The 23,135-nt window shown below is 40.0% G+C and overlaps 1 protein-coding gene across 1 annotated transcript in view; it reads left to right on the plus strand.

Annotated features, from left to right (window-relative positions):
- The first annotated feature begins 1,118 nt into the window (after nt 1–1,118).
- Nucleotides 1,119–23,135, plus strand: part of spag17 (sperm associated antigen 17) — a 176,148-nt gene continuing 154,131 nt past the window's right edge. Inside the window, exons 1-7 of the mRNA XM_052014463.1 lie at nt 1,119–1,259; nt 2,927–3,071; nt 12,040–12,193; nt 13,386–13,526; nt 14,276–14,335; nt 18,662–18,793; nt 20,604–20,781. Of these exons, the coding sequence (XP_051870423.1) occupies nt 12,095–12,193; nt 13,386–13,526; nt 14,276–14,335; nt 18,662–18,793; nt 20,604–20,781 (610 nt within the window). The 5' untranslated portion in view covers nt 1,119–1,259; nt 2,927–3,071; nt 12,040–12,094. The remainder of the gene's footprint in view (nt 1,260–2,926; nt 3,072–12,039; nt 12,194–13,385; nt 13,527–14,275; nt 14,336–18,661; nt 18,794–20,603; nt 20,782–23,135) is intronic.

Consider the following 23,135-nt stretch of genomic DNA (forward strand, 5'->3'; position numbering starts at 1 on the left):
TGATAGGTCTTTTTTCCTCAACTGAGGATTCCATCGTACCCAACTCCCCCCATTACCACAGTTGATAATGCCCTCAATCATTTCTGTACCGGTTCCTGCACTTCTTGCTCTTACCTCTTTTTCTCCATTCCAGAACCAATAGTGGCAGAACCTCTCCGACAATGGCCACTCCAAGATGGCCGCTCCGCTTGACACGACCTCCTTTTTATCGGCCCTTCTTAATTCTGCAAGAACAATAAAGCCCACAAAAACACATTCCACATTTCCTCTTACATTCCAAAGATGTACGGGTTGGGAAGTTGTTGCCATGCTATGTTGGCGCTGGAAGTGTGGCGACACTTGTGGGCTGCCCCCAAAAGATGCATTTCACTGTGTGGTTCGATGTACATGTGACTAATAAAGAGGTCTTATCATATCTTATCTTATCTAATGCATTCATTCTTCAAGGTGCCAGCCTGTACAATGGGCAGCCTGAGGCAGACTGAGTGACTCCTTTTTGGAAGGCTTCTATTCATTTGATAAATCGCCCCTGAGCTATTGGTTGCCTGCCAATCTAATTCTTTGCCCTGCTCCCACTGTGACTTCTCTGCCTTGGCCCTTTTAATCATTCAGATGAAGCTCCACAAACATTCTTAACTAGGTACAATGCAGCCTTACGCCAGCTTAAATATTTCTGCATCCAGTTCCATGAATGCTACAAGACTTGCTGAGTATCTCCAGCATTTCCTGTTATTATTACAGCTTTGCACAATGACTGCTTTCCTGCTGGTGCATTTCCACACACTGTTGAGAACATTCCATAGCACACATATGGGTAACATCATAAGACATGCACATACATATATTCAGAACATATTTTAATTTAATTGCACGTGTAATTTGGAAACGTGCATTGGGAGAGCAAACAATTATGAGCAAAACCATCAGGGATGTTCCCCACATGGTAGAATGAGGCTCATTGACCAGTGGAAGCACGGATCGGCATCTGGAGGGAAAGGGGACCGAGGCCCGCCAGGTGGCGCAAGGGCCTGGAGGACCTTTACTTGTTTACGTTGATGAACATCTTGACGTTGCTTGTCGTCTCGTTGACTCTCGAGAGCGCGGTTGCTAGGGTTGTTGCCCGGGTAACCGACACAACTAGACGGGGAGTGGGAGAAGTTGGGCTCCGGGATCCGAGCAAGGAGAAGGATTGGCGGGTGGAGGGAGCGGCGCCGGAGGAGGGGGACGGGAGGCGGTGCCGGGAGTGCGGAGCTCAGTAGGTGCGCAGCTCGATGTTTCCCACCGGCCGCCCCCTCCCCGCGGCTCCCCGCCCGCCGCAGCCTCCCCCTCCCCTCCCCCTCCCCCTCCCCTCCCCCTCCCCTCCCCCCCCTCCCCCTCCCCTCCCCTCCCCCTCCCCTCCCCTCCCCTCCCCCTCCCCTCCCCTCCCCTCCCCTCCCCTCCCCCTCCCCTCCCCTCGGCTGCCCCTGCTTCTTACCACCACTCCCACCTCCCGATCTCCCCTCCCTTATCCCCCGAGACCCTCCGTTCCTCCGGCAGTTTTCTGTCGTCGACCACTTTCTCCCTCCCCGACCCTTCCTCTCCACCCCGACCCTTCCTCTCCACCCCGTCCCCCTCTCCCCCGTCCCCCTCTCCCCCGTCCCCCTCTCCCCCCTCTCCCCCCTCTCCCCCGTCCCCCCCGTCCCCCCCTCCCCCCTCCCCCCTCCCCCCTCCCCTCTCCCCTCTCCCCTCCCCCCTCCCCCCTCTCCCCTCTCCCCTCCCCCTCTCCCCTCACCCCCTCACCCCTCTCCCCTCACCCCCTCACCTCCTCCCCCTCCCTCCTCCTCCTCACCCCCCTCCCCCCTCCCCCTCCCTCCCCCCTCCCCCTCCCTCCCTCCCCCTCCCCCTCCCCTCCCTCCCCCCTCCCCCTCCCCCCTCCCTCCTCTCCTCCCCCTCCCCCCTCCTCCCTCCCCCCTCCCTCCCCCTCCCCCTCCCTCCCCTCCCTCCCCCTCCCCCCTCCCTCCCCCTCCTCCCCCTCCCTCCCCCTCCCTCCCCCTCCATCCACCTCCCTCCCCCTCCATCCACCCTCCCCCTCCATCCACCCTCCCCCCCTCCCCTCCACCCTCCCCCTCCCCTCCACCCCCCCCTCCCCCCCCCTCCCCTCCCTCCTCCCCCCCCCCCTCCCCGTCTCCCTCCCCCTCTCCCTCCCCCTCCCCTCCCCCTCACCTCCCCTCTCCCTCACCTCCCCTCCCCTCCCTCCTCCCCTCCCCTCCCCCCCTCCCCCCCCTCCCCTCCCCCCTCCCCTCCCCCCTCCCCCTCCCCTCCCCCCCTCCCCTCCCCCCCCTCCCCCTCCCTCCCCCCCTCCCCCTCCCCTCCCTCCCCCCTCCCCCTCCCCTCCCTCCCCCCCTCCCCCTCCCCCTCCCCTCAACAAGACAAGGGGCTAGGTCAGACAGCATCTGCAGAGAGTAAAGCACTGTTGAAGATTCAGATCAATAACAATTTATGAGATTTCTATCATCTGCAGTTTTAGTTTTAGAAACTAGAATTTTGGGCTACTCCCGTCATTAAATGTCACTGAGTGGTTGTAAAGGGGTTGGATCCTCAACCCCATTCCAGAACAGGGAAAACATTATTCCTGTAAACCCTGATTTGGAACCTGGTCAGCTTTGCTGATTAGGTGCTTGTCCCCATCGTTACTAGAGAGCCCAGATTGTTTTATTTCAAAAGGTCTGGATTTCAAAAGACCAAAAGGTCTCCACCCAAAATGTCCACAATCTCTTTGCCTCCATAGATGCTACTTGACTTGCTGAGTTCCTCCAGCAGGCTGTAGCTCCAGATTCCAGCATCTGCAATCCCTTGTGTCTCCATGTTGTCACTTTTGTCGTGTTCGGAGCTATGCAATTTAAGAGAAATATTTTTGACAAGTTCACATTGTTGGTGTTTTGAATAGGATCAGTGGCAGCTTGCTTTCTAATTGTAAATCACTGACCTGCAAAATGAAGAAACTCAGAGGTGTATGAAGATTAACAGAGGGACAAGAATGAGAGGCAACAAGACATGAAAGAAAGAAACGACACAAGGAAAAGAACTCAATGGTAGGGAAGCAGTGAACATTGACTTTAGGGCTAATTTGGGAGAATAGGGCTGTTAAGGGAGGAAGAGTAGCAGGATGAGGTGTATTTTTTAACTGTAACCTTGCAATCCACAGTGATAATATTAACAAATGACACACTGTCTATTAAATTCACAGTATTTTAACCCACACACTGGTTTATCTATGTAGCTCATTATCTTTGTGGGTGAAGGTTCAGATCGGGTAGCATGGATAATTAAATGCAGAATATTTAGAGACAGACATTTGACCATGACGTGCAATCTTGCAGCTGGCTTATCCCTACCGTAATCCTTTCTAATTGTATCTTCCTGGTCAGTGAGGATATTAGTGAGGCACATGCACAAAATTAGCTGACTAGCTAAGTGACTCACAGTGTTGTTAAAATTTATTGATATAAGGAGTATGAAGACAATTATATTACGCCAATTTTAGATGATAGTACCAAAATATCATTCCAACATTAAATTTGTTATCTGTTGCACTTGGACTCCACCTGTCTTTTCCCATTTCAGTTGCTCAGGCTAACCCTCTATTCTGTTCTCCATCATGCTTGCCTATTCTTTCCTTTAACATACCTATACCGCTTGATTCAATCTCTCCCTATGGTAGTGCGTTCCATTTTCTGGATAAGGAAGTTTATTCCAATGCATTTCTTGGTTACCGTATTAAATTTATAGCCTCTTACTATGGTTGTCCCCACAAGTGGAACCATTCTCTCTGTATCCACTCTGTTAACATTTTTGGAACTTAAATTATCTTTGTTAGGTCATGCCTCATCCACCTTTTATCAAGGGAAGAAACTTGAACTTCAGTGGAGGAATTAAAGATAATGTCAGTGTCAATTTAATGTTACTTGCAGAGAGCTGTAAGAACAATGGAGCAAGGAATTCACCAGAAATCATATAATTCTTTATATCAAATAAATCATCTGTGAATTACAGTATACCTTATACCTGTACATCTATTAGCAACTGGTGTACAAGATAACAGTGCCAAAATATTCAAAGGTCTTGCCCATTGTTTTGACTAACGAATGGATGGGATTTGGAGCCTCGAAATCTAAAATAAAAATAAAATTTAGGGGAAGAGAGTAAATATTCCTCTAACTTGTAATGATATTGCAAAAAGTAATTCTACCAGCAATGCATAAATATAACATTGTATAAAAATCATAATATTTGAAAAAAAGTTATTCATGAGTAGCATAGTAAATATGTTACTGGATTGTGATTGATGGACACAAGTTCAAATCCTTTTGTGGCTGCTGGGAAATTTAACTTGAGTAAATAAATTCTGAAATTGAAAAAACATCCATCAATATTGTCATTAAAAACCCAAAAGCAAAATATTCAGATGCACTGATATAAAATTGAAATATGTTGGAAATGCTTGATAGGTCATTTTAACCCAGTTGTTTCACTACTGACCACTTAAAGAAATAAATCTGCCCTTTCCCAGTCTGATCTGCAACATGAGATGCCCTTACAAGTCACTTAGCGCGAGGGTAATTAAGGAATGAGCTGTAAATTCTGGTCTTGTGTAATATACACATCAAATGAATGAATAACATAAAAGCAATCATGTCTTTCTGAGGAATTCGAGAGTTTTTCCTGCACTATTGCCACTCTTTATTGCACATAGCAACAGCAAAATTTGGTGAGGGTAATGGTGCTGGCTGTTCCTTGACAGCCACTGCTCATCCAACTTTCTGCCAGCACTGATCTCAAGCTTTAAATGGGCTTTTATGTTCTTTTGGGACAAAAATCAAGGAACTTAACACATGTCTGTTATTTGTACCATAACAATGGTGGGTATTAGGATTGTTGATGCATTCCAGATGTGTGGAGTTTTCAAGCTGGCAGAGGTGAATTTAAATTTTAAATACCTACCGTGACTTGTATCTTTCAATGGATCCTATTCAGTAAGGTAGGTGATTTAAAACCTTCTGAAGTATTTTGTTTTGCTTTCCTTGTTGGCCAGATCATGCTGTGACAGACACAACTCATTCCAATACAGCTTGCACTCTCCTTTAGAAGTTAAAGTGCAGCAGTTGCATGTGACCACATCAACACCAGATTCCACTAAGGAGTCACACATCATCAGAAGTTGGACATGTATCACAATTTCTTTTCTCTCACTGAGTTGAAATCGAGTAACTCATCATAATAGAACTGCACCACATGAATTGCAGCAATGCCACAGCACAGTAGCGTAGCGGTTAGCGTAATGCTATTACAGTGCAGGCAATCGGGGTTCAATTCCCGATGCTGTCTGTGAGGAGTTTGTATGTTCTCCCCATGACTGTGTGGGTTTCCTCCTGGTTAGTGGGTTAACATGGGTGTAATAGGGTGGCGCAGGCTCGTTGGGCCGGAAGGGCCTATTACCGTGCTGTATAAATAAAGTATAAAGAAGGCCCATCACCACTTGCATTGGAAAGACAATAAATGCTGTATTACCTGCATTTCAGGAAAGAATGATAAGTGCAAATGACACAAACTATTACAAATCACAGCATTAGCTTGATCTTTTGCTTGAAGGCCAGCAGATATACTAACTTTTAAGCGATTAACTGAGTAAAACCTCAGGGTTTTGAGTGTAAGGTGTGGGACACCTGTGCCGCTCTGTGGACTCCTACTGAAGCTGCAGAAGTGCAGACTTCTGCTGATATCCCAATTCCAATGCTGTGCATTCTGTCTACCTAGTCTGCACCAGTTTGGACCTGACCCATGTACAGCAGCTGCACTGAGATGAATGGGAACAAATGGCTGTCTATTGCACAGTTTAAATGTATTTTCTGTGTGCTTTTAGTGATTTAACCTATGTAAATATTTTTTTTAATAGTTCCTGAGTCTTTCTGAATATTTGTAAATGTCAAAGATTCATAAATATTCATATTTCTCTGACACCTTTGTCAACCAGTGAATCTGGGCAGGCCTCACTGGCTGTCAAAATCAATTCTGGCAGTGCAGTGGGACACTTTTGCCAAGGGAGTTGCAGCACCTCATTATGTTGGCCAGGCCCCTCGATTGAGCTGGGAGCTAGCCTCTGATCAGAACACCATGCCTCTGAGAATGGAAGAAACTGTGGTCCAAGGGAAAGCAACCAGTAATCTTGTAGTCACGGGATTGTCTGTTCCATTATTTGGAAAAACAGCTTAGACAGCTTTTGTCATGGCCCTACTTGCAAGATGAGGAGTTTAAAAAACCACTTATTTCCTGATTTCATGAGTAGTCAGGTACATTAAATTTACATTCAAAATATAATTTCAAACAGCTGTTTTCAATATGCATTGGAGAGGCTTATGTGTGAAACCAGTTAGCCTTCAGCATCACATCATGGCAGAATTCATTAACCTTTTGATTACACTGTTCAATGATAGAAAAAGATCAATGAAAATTTTCAGGAATATTCATGAAATGAATGTTCTGTATCAGGACAATCATTTTTTAAAATTATTAAATATGGATACATTTTGTTTGATTTGTACTTGCTCTTGATTTCTTCTCATGGTTTGCTTCTTCTCACCCCGATCCTCACATTGCCACAATATTATTTTGGTACATTATTATCAATTCATAGTGAAATATTAACAATACTTTTGATCTACAATTTCATTCCTATTTTCAAAGGTAATTGATATCCAAAAAAAATTCAATATATATTATAACCTTGATGTTTGATATATTGATATATTGTTGAAATAGGGATAACCAGGAGCTGGATATCAACATCATACACAGAGAGCCTCAAAGAACTCAAATTTTTTATGATGATTTAATTATCAAGCTAATTTTTCGAGTTTATAAAAATAGCGTTCGTAAGTCCTTTTAAAGTTCGTCCTTAGAAACTGCAGGCTAAAGTTAATATTCATGGAATTGAAGATGCATTATTGACCTGGTTAAGAAATTTGTCTAAGCAGCAGAAGTTAAAGTCAAAATAATAGGCAGATTCTCTCAGAACATGTTTAATGTATCTGGTCTGCCTCAACCATTCACCATATTTAGTAACTACAATGAATGAATAAAAAGCCATATTTCCAAGTATGCTGATGTCACAAAAATTTGTACCATAATAAGTAGTATTGATAGATACATAAATTTATAAAGTACACAATGGATATTTTTCTAAAGGGGCAAAGTTATAGTGAATTGAATTAAATGTGGAGAAAAGTAGTGTCAGTTTGGGCCTTAAAAAAGAATACTTTTTAAATGATGAAAAACTAGAAACAGGACAAATCATTTGTTTGCATCATTAAAATGTTATGGTTGGGTACAGAAAAGAAAAGCCAATACTCCATTAGCATCTTTGATAGCCGAAGAGCTAAAAACAAAGAATTGAAGCAAAATATTGCTAATGCTGAAAATCTGAAAAAAGGCAGGGAATGGAAAGATAGAAACCACGTGCATAGAACAGTACAGCACTGGAACAGGCCGAAGTAATTAACTTAGCAATTAAGTGCCTAACAAAACTAATCCCTTCTACCTACACAATGGCCATATCCCTCCATTCTCTGCACATTCATGTGCCTATCTAAGAGCCTCTTAAATGCCTCCATCATATTCACCTCCATTACCACCCCTGGCAACATATTCCAGGCATCCACCACTCTGCGTTTAAAAAAAACAAAACGGCCTTGCACATCTCCTTTGAACTTACCCACTCTCCCCTTAAATACATGCCCTCTAGTATTATACATCTTGACCCTGGGAAAAAGATACCAGCTGTCTATATATCCCTTTCATAATCTTATAAACTTCTATCAGGTCTCCCCTCAGCCTTCACCGCTTCAGAGCAAGCAACGCAAGTTGTTCAAGCTCTCCTTATATCACATGCCCTCTAATCCTGGTAAACTTCCTCTTCCACCTCTCCCCCCCCCCCCCCCCCCCCGTCCACCCCCAAAGCCTCCACATTCTTCCTATAATGGGGCTACCAGAATTAATGCAGTACTTTAGATACAGCTTTTATAAGCTGCAACATAATTTCCTGACTTACTGACTCTTGAGCTCAGTGCCTCGACTAATAAAGGCAAGCATGCCATACATCTTCTTTACCACCCTATCAACCTGTGCAGGCACTTTCAGGGAGCTATGGACTTGGAACCCAAGTTCCATCTATACATCAACACTGTTAAGGGTCTTGCTATTAACAGTGTACTGTCCCTTTACATTTGATCTCCCAAGGTGCAACACCTCACATTTGACTAGATTAAACTCCATCTGCCATTACTCTGCCCATATCTGCAACAGATCTATATCCCGCTGTATCCTTTGGCAATCTTCTACACTATCCACAATGCCACCAATTTTTGTATCATCTGCAAACTTACTAATCCACCCCATCCACATTTTCATCCAAGTCATTTATATATATCACAAACAGCAGAATTCCCAGTACGGATCTCTGTGGAACATCACTGGTTACTGACCTCCAGACAGAACAAGTCCTCTCAACCACTACCCTGGGCAAGCAGATGTGTAGTTTAAATTAACATCATGGTGAACACAGGCATCATGGGCTGAAGGGCCTGTTCCTGTGCTGTACTGTTCTATGTTCTAAAAAGAAAATCTTTGAAATTATTAGCATGCCTGGCAGTATGTGAACAGAGAGAAATATTTTAGCTCAATGACCTTTCATGAGATACCTCCTGATCACTGAGTATTTCCAGCATGTTCTGTTTTTACTTTAGAATTCAAGAGGAAGAGCTTACACAGCTTATACAAAACCCCCTTTGACCACACCTAGCATATAGTGAGCATTTTAGGCTACTACCCTTATAAAAGGATATATTGGCCTGGGGGTGGGAGGGGGGATGTAAAATTGAGTTATTAGAATGATACTTGGATTCCCAAGAGCTAAATTACATGTAGAAATGACATAAACCAGGATTATATTTTCTGGAATTTAAGATGAGTAAGATGTGATTTGATAGAAGTCTTCAAGACATTAAAGGAATCTGAGTTTCTCTCTATCCACTGGCTAGGGAGTCTAGAATTCATTACCTAAAAATTAACCCCAGGCCTTTTATGATTAATGAGAAAACATATACTATAAAGTGATAGAAGTTTGAATCTTTTGTAATTTATGCCAGATGTTAAATTTAAGCATATTTTATAGATTTGCATAAATAAAAGGAGCCAAGCAGGTAAATGGTTTTGGGTAATCAAAAAGCTGCAGGTGCTGAAAATACTCAAAGTTAACTCTGCAGAGAGAAACAGTTTGGGGTCAATGTCTTTTCATCAGATCAAACACCTTTTTATTATTAATGATTTTAGGCCACAGATCAGTTATGTTCTCACTAATTGACAGAACTCCTATGTACTGTATCTTTTTCTACTTGTTGACATAAAGTATTAAATATCCAAATCAACTACAGAAGGCTGGATAGTTATATTATTGTAATAGCTGGGAGTCTGGATCAAACTCTAATTTTATTACTATAACTTGATGATACATTCGTTGCATATTTGGAAGCCCAAATGTAATATAGTTTAATTATGAGGACAGGTTTCAAAAACATGACTTCTAATCACTTATTAAATTTAGCAGTGTAGTTGAGGCTGAAAAAAACAAGAGTAACAATTGAAATTCAGTCCAGAAAGTGAGCTATTGCATTTAAGGGAAAATAAGGCAAGTGAACAGATGATAAATGGTAGGATGCCAGTAAGCTGGAGGATCAGAAGGAGTGCATGTCCACAAATCCTCGAAGGTAAGCCGATATGTAATCAAGGTTAATATGAAGGCATAGGAGGTACTTGTCTTTATCATCCAAAGCATAAAATATAAGACCTGGGACATGAATTGATCCCATTTCTCTCACACCACCCTTTGAGCTTTGAATTCATCTCCCTGATCCTATTAAACTTGTGCCAGTTTGCTTATAGGTCAGGTAATAATCCAGATAGTATCACCTTTATAGTTCTTTTTTAATTTAATCCATATCTGTTCAAATTCTCTCAGCAGAACTGATGTAGTTGGTATTCATGTAGACCAGATTCTGATTCTTCCACTGCTTCCTCTCCAGCACTGAGAAGATGTCCATCGCATGGCACCAGGGAAGCAACATAGCCTTTGGACCTCATGCTCCTGATTGCAGTAGTCAAAATCTATTCCCCCTAACCATACTGTCTCCTACAACAATCGCCTTCTTTTTACTCCTTTCCCCACTCCCATCCCAAACTTGAACAGCTTCTTCAGCTGTCTTAAATGGGCAACTCGTTATTGGCTAACAGGAAACAAGTCGGCATAAATGAGTTGGCAAGATGTAATGAGTGGGGTGCTAAAGGGATGGGGCTAAGGCCTCAATTTTTACTATTAATATAAATTGACAGATATCCAAAAAGTTACTTACCTACTTACATATGCTATCTGCAAATCTAGCAACCATACCATCAGTCCCTTCATTCAAGCCATTTATATTAATTGTAAAAGTTAAGGCCTTGGCAGAAATCTTGTGCACACTGTTTATTACATCTTACCAATGAAGAAAGGACCCATTTATATCTCCACCATTAGCCAAGCCAATTTTCTTTCCTTACCAATATGTTATGTCCTACAGCACAACCTGCAAGAACCTTTGATTTGATACCTTATCAAATACCTTCTGGATTTCTAAAAATAATGCATGCACTCGTTACTCTCTATCCATAACACGTTTCTTCTTCAAAGAACTCTAATAAATTGGTCAAAAGTAATTATCCTTTCATTAAACCATTATGAACTATCTTGAATTTTTAAGTTCCCTGCTATAACGTCACTAATAATGGTTCCTAACATTTTCCATATGATAGGTGTTAAGCTAACTTGTTTGAAGTTTCTTGATTTCTGCTTCACTCGCTTTTTGAATAAAGGAGTTGCATTCAGTATTTTCTAATTTAATGGAATATTCCCCAAATCTGGGGAATTTTAGAAAATTAAAATTAAAGCTTCAGCTGTCTCATTCACCACTTTTGAGATACTAGGATGAAGTCCATCAAGGCTAGGGGCCTTGGCTGCAACTCTAAAAATTTGCACATTATCACTTCTGTATTGATTGTAATTTTTCCTCCTTTCTCTTCCTCGCTTCCAGTTCCCAATTTACAACAGCTTCTGGAATGTTACCTGCATCCTCTACAATGAATAGTAATTAAAAATATAGTTCAATTCATTTGTTATTTCCTTGTTTTTCCAGACTATCTTTGTAGGACCACTGCTCACTTTGTTAATTCTTTTTAAAATATCGATGGAAACTCTCACTATCTGTTTTTAAATTTCTAGCTAACTTTGTCTCATACTCTGTTTTTACCTTATTGATCATTTAGTGCTAATCAAAGCAGTCCATGGATTCTTACTGTTTTGTCAAAGATAGGTGAAAGGTCAGAATATTTGCAAAAGACTTACTCGAATGTTGGAATGCTTAAGAAATTAACTATTCCAAATATTGTTGTGAATAGGTGACTAAGTGATGGTTAAAACAGTTTGGATATTTTTGTCATTTTGTCAACTTTGAAACTTCTGTCAAGACCAATATAAAATGCACTGGGACGTGTACTTGCAGATTCAATTGAACTGTTGAATAAAGCTTTACATTCTTATTTTTAGTTCATTAACAATCACCTGGTGCATTCTAAGATCAAGGGAAGCATTCTCATTCTGCTGAAAGACACGGCTCCTTGGACATGTTGATCTCTAAAATAATTGTTTCTAAAGCAAGCATTTAATTTGTTTTTTTTAAGGGGTCGTGATGTGGTGGTGGTCTTGGCAAAGAATTTTAGGAGTATATGATTTGGATGGTATGCAGCCTCAACACTTGATCACTTGGTTTTTGATAATTGAGAGCTGGATGTGAACAAGGAAAAAAGGTGCTTCTCCAATGTGAAACCTCAGGAATGATGGAAAATGCATTTTATAAACAGACATCGCGATTGTATATTGCAAAAAGTAGGTTTTGTTATTTAAGTTTCATATCCCAGTAGATCCATGTCACCAGAAAAGTAACTGAGCAAGACAAACTAGAAAAAATAAAAGATGCCTCCAAAGAAAGAAAAGTCTCCCAAGTCAGCAAAGAAACAACAGTCAAACTCCAAAGGATGGGAGGCAGGACTGTTAGCAGCTCAGATTGAAGAGGTGAGTTTAATATTAAACCTTTAATTTCTTTAACTAATGAAAGATTGCACGATATAACACTCTTTCAAAACAGTTTTTACTGAGGACGTCAAGGCATGAGTGTTAATGGCCACAATTTTTTCCAATATTGTCCAAAGTATTTTACTTCCCTGCTTTAAATATAAATGAAGTAAACAGGCATCTGTGATTTAAAAATCCTCATCTTGGCTTCTGAAATAATTAAGATTAGGATCTATGTAATTTGAAGTTATCAATTTTTGCAAATAAAAGATGGAATTTCAGCACTAATGTTCCATTTCCTGTTATTTAAAGTATGCTTTGTCTTACTTTATGTGCCATTTTGTTTATTTTTTAAGTAATTATTACTGTAAAACAGTGGAAGCTTTGACATAATCATGAATTCTGAGCTGGGATGACTGCTGAAATAACATATTTAAGAGATTCAGAGTGAATTCTCTCATAACTTATGTAAAATATCAGACCTTAAAAATTTCTGTCTCAATTTATCTATTTTTTCAATTTATTGGAATGTACTTATTGGGTGTTCTTAACATTTTTGTCAACTCATGATCAACCTAACTAAAAGAAAATTATGCCATTCTGACACACTTCTGCCACAGTTCTGGCAGGCATCCACCAAAATTGTGAATTAGGCTGTGGGCTGGGTTTTTGGGTGCTAATCATAGATTGGAGATTCCATGGGGCTGCCTTAGCAGATGAAGTTCACATCCTTCCCTTACGAAGACAGTAAAGCAAGAGAAGCAAGATCTCCAATAGGTACGAGTTTTCACATTCATAATCTCAAAAGGCCCAACCAAATCATTGATGACAACATGCCCAACGAAACCTGGTTTCCCTTCCACTTGAGTTGCAAGCTGCTGTGGGATAGAAAGGATGTGATGGGAATGGTTGAGAGTGGACCACGCCATCAGAAGGAATGAAAGTTTGAAAGGTGAGGTGGTAGCATTGAGCTAACGGTGGCAGTAGTGTCATAGACTTATGCCTTGACTGTGGTAAGATGAGAAATCCTTTAGTACTTCCAGAAGCGCGATAGTGTGGGAAAAGTCACAGAACTTAACCTATAATAATTTGTCTGCTTGTAGGAGCACAAAAGAAAGAGGCTTGTGTGAAGCAAATAGGGAAGTAACTAGTGACTATTTTTATTCTAACACTGTTTTGCTTGGTGTTCTAGGACCAGTGGAAGCCAGCTATTTATTTTGCAGTTGGTGAGAAGCTAGAGAATGAGATGTTCCTTGTTGCTCTGTCTGCGGCTATCAATGTCCCACTGCGTAAGCTTTTCAGTATCATTTCTTGGGAAGGAACAATGAAGCAAGTAAGTGCACACTGTTATAACGTTATGTCATTTATTTCATATCATCAGTTACTTAAAGTACAGATTAATAACAAAAGGACAATGCAATGCAAACGGTAGTAGTGTTGTATTTCCATTTAGGTGAAACCTTGTTTACTTTCCTGAACAATTTAGGAAGTTTTGACATAGTGCTCCACTTGCAGAAGAAGAGTTAAAACTGGAAGAAAGCTGTGCAGAGTGAATGCTTCTCTTTAAAAGGCACACTGCCAATACACCCTAGTATTAGCATAGGTTAGTGGGGGAGTGGGTGATATAATGGATTAACACCATGGTCCTTGCCCCTCTGGTTTGCATCCTGATACAGGCTGGGCTAACAAAGGAGAGCTGCTTTAAAGAACTGAAGCTGTCTCAATCTGTTTTAATTGGTACAAACATGTAACACAAAACCCTTTGCAGTTCAGCAAAATTTGGAAGTGCTTTTAACAGGCCATAAAGTAAAACAATGCAAGAGTTAACAGTAGGGGAGATATTCTAAGTTTGGAATTTAGGAGTACTCCTGCTGAGATAGAGAGCTCTGTTATATATAAAGTAGTTTTTTTAAATTTATTTTTTATTTACTAAAGTATCATGATAGCATAGATCTCATACCCGAGTGAGGAAATCTGGTATCAAGCACTCAAGGGCAAAAAAACATAAACAACAGAAGAAATGGAAAAGGATTGAATGGATTTTCTGGTTAAAAAGTACATTACCATGCTCTGTTTTTACAGATCTCTGAGTTTGGAGACCCAAAGAATCAGAAGGCAAATAATCTCCCTATGTTCTATGAGGTAATAATCTCTACATCAGCAAGTTCAAATATTTTGAAATAGATGAAGGAAAAAGCAGTTATGTTAAATTCCCAGTATAGTGAGTCATTGTTATGAGCATTATTTCTAAAGTACTGATGTTTCTCAAATGCAGAATACTGCTGAATAGAAAATGATGCCGCTGTTCCATATAAAATTCTCTGAATTAACCTTAAGCAGTATTTTGGTAAAATCAGTTAAATAAAATTTGAAATTATGCAAATAGCATTTCTTTGCCATTTTTGTTATTGATTTAAGTTCAAAGGTAACTAGGACATAACCGGTTGGTTTGGTTCCTGTCGGCACACGAATGACTGATCAGACCAATTTCTGCAGCACACTGAGCAAGAGAGACTACTTTGGATTACATGATTAAGAGCAAATGTGCTGCTGTTGTGAGATTTACATTGCTTGCCCTTTGGCTTTCTCATGTTTGGCTGTTCTCAGTATGGGGGATGTTCCAGGAGCTAAGACCCTTCAAAGACGCCCCCGACCTAAGTGAAATGCTTCAAGGATAACATGGAAGTCATTCATATTTCTTTTGACTTCTTCATAGCACATCACAAAAGTGTTTTTGAGTGGACATTTATAATTTTCTAAATTGAGTATACTCTGCCTTTTTAAAAAGTGCATTTTTTAGAATTGTATATGTATCGGTAATAACTCAAGTGGCAGTCACACCCTCATGCAAAACTTTTGAGGGAAAGGCAAAACGCTTATCAATGTGACTTTGATGTGCAGATAAAAATGAGTAATGAAATTGTGGGAGATATTTGATAACTTCCTTCCTCATCAGTTTGCATTTCTATTACATCTGAAGTATCTCGGGGTCTACTTGTCTTAACGTCATATTGTCCCTCCTCTGAAAAGGTATCATTGGGTTCCATGTAAAGATAATGACACCAGCCCAATTCTTGCATCACCTTTCTTGATGTCTTCCATTTAATCTGTTTTATCACACCAATCTGTCATCCGGTATCAAATTAGTTATGATAAATATTTCTTAAATATTAAGAAAACTAAAGGTAATGTCTTCCAATCCTGTCACATGCTCCGTTCCTTTGCCACTGTATCCATCCTTCCCTCTCGGTGCACTCATGCTTTCTACCTTATTTGCCACTGAACTGAAGTTCTGACCACATTCCACATGCAGAAACATTTCCTCTGTATTTAATCAAAACCGTCCTTAATTTTAAAGACCTCTATCAAGTCACCCTCAGCCACCTATCCCTTGAGAGTTAAGAGACCTTGTCTGTTCATCCTTTCCCAATGTGTATACTCTTGTTTCAGGTAAAATCATTGTAAATCCTCTCCATTTCCTCCCATTATATATTTTATTAACATGTTGACTCAAACATATACAGTACTCCACTATGGAGTAACCAAACTTTGATGCACATTTAACATAACATCCCTACTTCTCAACTCTGTCCTTCTTGTCCGTCTAGTAATGAACCTGAGTGCTTGGTGTTTTTTTTTTAATAACTTTGCTAACCAATGGCACTGCTTTTCAGTGATTGGCACATCTCTATTCTGAGATCTCTTTATTACTTAACAGTTCCTGGTTCACAGCTTCCAAGTTATGTGACCTCCAATTCTTTATTATCAAAATGCATGCAGTCATGTGCTGAACCTAATTTGCTGATTATCAACCCTATCCTGTAATTTGCTTACAGCCTTCCTAAGTATATCTACCCTTCCCCTCACCTCCAACTGCCCAAATTTGTTATTATCTGCAAATTTGGAAATGGTTTCAGTTACAAAGTATTAATGTAAATTGTGAACTCCAGTGGATCCCAGCACTGGACCATTGTGAACTCCACTGCCCACCTGCCACTTTGAATCGCTATCTTTTACTCGCACTTCTGCATTCTTGATGCCTGAAAGCAAACCCCACTATTTCTTTTGCTGACTCTGCATTCTCTGACCTTATTCATTGGTCTATTATGGATATCTAATGAAGGCCTTTTTAAAAACATTATTTACAAAATTACATCCACTGCATTACAGTTGTCTATTTTTCTCAGTTACTGCTTTCAAAATTTCAGTTTCTGTCGATTCTGATTGAAATATATTCAGGTGTTAACTTTTTTTTTGTCATTTCTGGATGTTTTTCTACTCCCTCCCTCCTTTGGAGGCATTCTTTTTACTTTCTGAACACCATTGTTAAACTGTTTGGTTTATAATTCCCTGAATATGTTTTGTCTGTCTTCTTAAGTATTGGCAAGAATGTTAGCAATCTGCCAATAATCTATTACTATGAATGTGAAGGATCTGCAGCAGTTCAACAAAATAGACTCCTGATCATCTTCTCAAGGGCAATTAAACACTAAATACTGGCACAGTGATGCACAGATCCGTTATATATATTGCATCCCTTTATCACCTTATTACATATATATATATATATATATATATATATTATATATATATATATATATATATATATATATACACATACACACACATATAATTTATATGTATGTGTGTGTGTGTCTATATATATATTTTTTATATATATATATAGACACACACACATATATATAGGAATAGGAAGTCCCCGACCTACGAACGCCCGTACATACGAACCGACCTTCGTGGTCTTAACGACCTTTGGTTCGTAAGCGGGCCCGGGCCCCGTTCCTACCACGGCGGCGGTACACCTTCTTTGGCCCAACCCCGGGCAAGTACGCACATGTGGCTGGGGCCAGGTGCGGCTGCGATCCCCGGGCCAAGTGCACATGCATGGCCCGCGATCCCCGGGCCAAGTGTGCTTGTGCGGACGCTGTTCGAGTTACATACAAAATCGGGTTACGAACAGTCTCAGAAACGGAACTCATTTGTAATCCGGGGACTTCCTTGTGTGTGCGTGTGTATATATGTAAAAAATATAGTTCATCTTTGACCTATTGATAGTTTGACTTCTCTCCTAATCCCTTTGTATCTCTTTTATCATGCACTTTTCTGCTGTGTACTTATTGTATGCTTCTTTCCTTGCCCTTAATTATGTCCTTATTCATCTCTGGTGTCTTCATCTGTATTTATTTTTTCCTTTAGTTGAATGTATTTTTCCTGTACCCTGAATACCATATTAACGTTTCTTTTTGTCATTCAGTATTATGTATCCATTTTATCTTCCCTATTTATACTCAAAATCAACGGTCTACGCAAAAAGATGCATTTCACTGTGTTTCGATGTACATGTGACTAATAAAGATATCCTATCCTATCAATTAATCTGTTTTCATCACACTCTATCCTTCTCAAATATTACAGTAAAATGCATTGTACCATAATCATTATTGCCCAGAGGTTCCCCAGTTTTACTTATCTGCCTCCTGATTCATTCCCATTACTTAATCCAATAGCAAATTCTCCCTTGTTAGGCTCTATTGGGTAAGAAAGGAGGCCTCAAAACATTGTAGGAACTCCATTTCTTATCCTCTTTACAAGTCATACAATTTGCATAAGGTGCTCTCTTTGACTGTCGGATATCCTGCACTGTGATTGTCAAACCATAATGTGTAAGCAAAGCAAGAGTTGTCGAGGGACATAGCTAATCAAATTTTACCGTGTTCCAGTCAGCATATCTTGAGGCAATTCTGAGTAAGTGATCCTCAGTGCCAGGAATCTCAATAATGAGAGAGACAGGAGACACTTCATCTTTTTAGTCTTGAAAGAGGCACTTTCGGAGCTGATCCTACAGAGGAAAACACATTTATAAAATGGACGTAGAAAAAAGTTCATCTGGAATATTTAGAAGTAAGCCATTGGAATAGAGCTGAGAATTACTGGTTCAACCTAGTAAAAGACCTTGACTATTTAAGACTGCTATCAGAAAATGCGACCCAGTGCAAAGAATGACTAAATGTGGAATAGTAAACAGAGAGGTGGCAAAATCATGTGGGCTGAGTAACATTAGAATCTTGGATGGATGAATTTAGATGAAGTAAATAACCTTGCATATTCTTAATTATTTTGTTATGTTGTTTTCATTCCTTCCATTGAAATTTGTTTTAGAATTAATCAGAATATGATCCACCTTCTTAACTAAGTGATTGAATGTGAAATCCACTTTCTAACTATTTTGGAGGTTTTTGCCCCTGTAGCATGTAGCCTCTCTAACTACTCTGCTGCTGACTGCTTGCACTGCACTGTTTACTTCTAAACTGAAAGGAGCTGTCATAATTGTAGATTATAGTTTCATTGGCATTAAAGCATATCCTTAAAGGGCATTGAAGGTGTTTCAGTAAATGCAGGTCTTAGTTTCTTACTATTTCAACTGTCTGCATTTTTTGGATACTTCAGATCACAGAAGCAGCATGGGCATTGTGGGCTAAAGGAGAAGAGCTTCCATTGCCACTGATCAGTAAACTGGTCAAGTTCCAGATCCTGCGCATTAAACAGAAAGACCTCCAAAAGAAAGAAATTGAAAATAAAGTAAGCTTGTTTCATTTTATGGGTTTTTTTTTGTTTTAAAAATATTAATGCCAAGAAAGTTTAAAACAATCAGTTTAAGTTATCAGAGGCTTTGAAAGAAAATAGAAAACATTATTTCCTCAAGTTGTCCATTTAAAATTATCAGGAAGAAAATTGGAAAGAATTAGAAATTTTTGGTTTAAAGCATCAGATTTTGCAATATAGATTGCTTTGACATAAGGAACTGTTGAAGCAGATTATTTCACCTTTTGATCAAAAATTAGGGTAAATATAGTGAATATATAGTGAAGATACAGGGCAATTGGGGCAGGTAACATTGGGATCTTGGATGGATGAGTTGAGATGGATTAAGTGCTCTTGCTCATTCTGAATTATTCTATGATTTTATTTCCCTTCTCTTCAGCTGGAATTTGTTAGTAATTCATACAGTGGAATCTCATCCTTGACAACTGATTGATGTAGATCTCTTCCTTTGAGATGATCTATTCCTTAAAATTCACACATGCTTAATTTAATTAGACTACCATCAATTTTCACCTACGAGGTTAAAAATCTCTCTGATGACAAATTTTGAGCATTGACTCTACATAAAATGTAGACCACTGTCATATAAGTGTTGACTGAGGTTCTGTATGCAAGAAGAAGTAATCACTCCCCCCATGGGAAAGGTAAGCAAATCAGGATATTGGAGAGAGTAGGACATTGCAATCTTCTGTAGGATCCAAGATGCCACACTGTATTTGCATTCCCCTGTATGCTCCCTATTACACAGAGGTAGAAGAATAGGACTTGCATCAACCACCGACGTCCCTGGCAAAGTTCTGAGAGCCCCTTGTCAAAAGTCATCTCACCTGAGCTATCCTCAGTACACCAAGAGATGCATAATACATTTGAACTCCATCCTTACTGCCAGCATTCAATTGCTTTTCTGCAGCCTAGTCTTTGCCTTTAGTGCAAGAAAAATTGTCAGCACCGAATTAGAACACTTTTCCAATTGTATGAATAGTTAAGAGAAATAATTATTAACCACCCTTAATGTTTCTTGTCTGCCCTAGTATTTATACAAAGTACTTTCCCTGTACCTTACGAGATGGTAGGCGGAAGAACTTCCATTGGACATATCTGAGCTTGTGGTAGATGTTGACTGTGAATTGCTTTGCATGAGGAAAGCTTAAAATGCTAATTACAACGACTGAGCATAGGCCCGGCTTAGCTGATTCTAAGGCACAAACAAATACATTGTTTTTTTTGGAGCAGCAGGTTTCTTATAACTGGAGGACAACTGATGTCACACTAATGCTATCATGGTGGAGGAGCAATGTTACTGGAGCTGATGCTAGGGTGTACACTGGACAGAATGGTCTCCATTCTCTAAATGAAATGGGACTCCTCCATGCTGTGAGATGTGCATAATCTCTTTACCATACCTCCCAGTCCATTTAACATTTCCTGCTCATCTGTCCTATTCCGTAGTCTGTCCATTTAAGGTCAGTCTATCATTCAGTGCTGGTAGCTAATGGCACCCCCTGATGAACTAACACTTGTGGTTTTCTATCCCCCTGCTGATGATTCACCACACATACTCTATCCACCTGATGCTTCCAGTGCTCATATCAAGTGAGAATTTACTCCCGCTAATTTGACATTAAATATCTCTGTTTATAAGTATTACATTCATTTACCAAATCAGAAACAATATACAAGTAGTATCATGTGGTGCAGGGAATGTCAGAGCTTTATGATAACCTGCTATCAAAGTTATTTCAGAATTTTAATCCATTTCACTTTTTTCTTGTGTTACCTGTTACAGGCCACAGGGGAAGAAGAGGCAACAATGTCAGCAAGTGCTGGCAAGAAAAAAACTGACAAAAAGTCTGCAGGCAAAGGGAAAGGCAAAACAGAAAAGAAATCTCCTGAACCACCAGTTGCCAAGAAGACTACTAAGCTATTAAAGCGGGGTGAAGTGGAGGTTATAGATAGATGCATAAGTAAGTCCCCATTAATAATTATATGCATTGTAGAAAATTAAGACTTAGCATAAACAGAAAATAATTCTGATGTAGATCAGAATTCTCTTGTTTGTTGCCAATCGATCTTTATCCTTGTGTGGTATTGAGAATGCAATATCCAATTGTCATGTTACGTTAGCAGTTATGTGGTTGGGCAAACTTATAATCTTGATCTATTATGTATAGTCCATTATGCATCAAAAAATTACATTTATAAAGATATATTCACTGTTCTCAGTGGGTAAAACGCTTCTTATTTGATTTTCCTGGTGAATGTCAAATCTGCTGAGGGAATGTAAACCAACTAATATTTACGTGATTTGCAGTATTTTTAAATTATAAATATTTTTACTTGAATATAAAAATAAGATAGCAGTTTATAGTTCAAAGTAATGAAGTTATTGCCATCTACAAGATGTATTGCAGCAACTCATTGAGACTTTTCAATATCACTTTCCTAATCTGCAACCTCTGCCATCTTGAGGGACGGCACATGGAAGAACAGTCACCTCCAAGTTTCCCTCAAATTTCTCTGCTTTTTCTTTTTCTCTTGTGTGGTTCAGCATTTACAGTGTTAATAAAAATTTGTTTATTCATTCATGGAATGCAGCCATCATTGGTAAAGCCACATTCATGGCTCTTATCTAATTGTCCATTAGAATCATAGAATGGTTACAGAAGGAGGCCATTTGCTCCATCGAGCCCTTACTAGAGCAATCTTCCTGGTCCCATTGTAACACTGATTTTATTTTCCTTTCAGATACATATCCAAATTCCTTTGACTGCTGCAATTGAATCTGCCTCCACAATTACTCCTGGCAGAATATTTCAGAGCCTAACTATCTAGTGCATTAAAAAGTATCACTTTTGGTTCTTTTGCCCATCACCTTCATCCTGTGTCCCCTGATTGTTGATTGCTTTGGCCAAAAGGAACAATTTAGTCCTATCTTGTTGGTCTGTTCCTTTCATAATGTTAAATGTCTCTATGAGGGCCAATTGCAGCCTCTTCTGTTCCCTGGAGAGCAACCCCAGCATCTCCAGTCTACACCCTGCTTATAAAAAGATGGGTTTAAGGCATATTCTTGAAATGCTGTAGTCTGTTTGATGAATGTACATCTACAGTACTGTTAGGTAGGGAACTCTAGGATTTTGACCAGCAACAGTGAAGGAATGGTTGCACATTTCCAAATGAAGATAGTGTGTAACCTGAAGGAGGACATGAAGATGTTGATGCCCCCAACATATCTGCTATCCTCTCTTGGATGGAAGAGGTCACACGTTTTGGAAATGATGCTGAAGAAATGTTGGGGAGTTACTGCAGTGAAACTTGTGGATGTTCCCACTGCATCCACATGGTGTGGAGGATGAGCTGCTGATCAAATGTGTCCTAGATGATGTTGAGCTACTTGAGTGTTAATTGAAGCTGAATTCATTTAGAAAAGTTAAATCTTCTATCGCACTCCTGACTTTTACCTTTGAGATGGTACAAAAGCTTTGCAAGTTAGCACATGATTGTTTGTACCCTCAACCTCTGACATATGTACAGTCACACTTACTAAGTAGCTGGTTCAGTTAAATTTCTGCTTAATGGCTACACAACCAAGATATTGATGTGGTTTTGGTAACACTGACAAATGTTCAGGGTAGGTGGTTGGATGCTGTTCCTGAAGATAGCCATTGTCAGCAACAAACAAGATGTTGGAGGAATCAGTGGGTCAGTAGCATCTGTGGAGGGAAATGGAGCGAAGTCGATTCCAGCATCTGCAGTCTCTTGTGCCTTCATGGCCTTTCTCAGACATAACTGTCATTTGCCACCTAGCAGGCCAAGCCTAATGCTTTTCAGGACTTATTGCATGGATGCACAGACTACTTCATCAGGAACAAATGGAGCTGAAAGCTGGAATTGAACTGAACAATAATTACTAAGTATCCCTACTTCTGAAGGGAAGATTGATGATATATCAGGTGAAGATGTTTGTGCCTCAGACACTGCTCTGAAGAACTCCTGCATCCATGTCCTGGGCTGAGTTGATTGACTTCCAGCAACTTCAGTTATCAACTTTTGTGCTAGGTATGACTCCAGTTGGTGAAGTTTCTGACCCTGATTCCCACAGACTTACATTTAACTAAAATTTCTTGATGTCACACTCAGTTAAGACTATCAAGGTCTCACTTCACAGCTGAAGTTCTTTAGTCCATGTTTGAAGAAAGTTGTAACAAGTCCTGCTGCCTTATGGTGTTTTTCCTGAATCAAACATTAGCAAACAGGTTATTGGTGATTCAGTGCTATTTGAAAGCATTGCCGTTCACCTGTTCCATCACACTCTTGAGGA

This window comes from Pristis pectinata, chromosome 4 (genome assembly GCF_009764475.1).
Source record: "Pristis pectinata isolate sPriPec2 chromosome 4, sPriPec2.1.pri, whole genome shotgun sequence".
NCBI lineage: Eukaryota > Metazoa > Chordata > Chondrichthyes > Rhinopristiformes > Pristidae > Pristis > Pristis pectinata.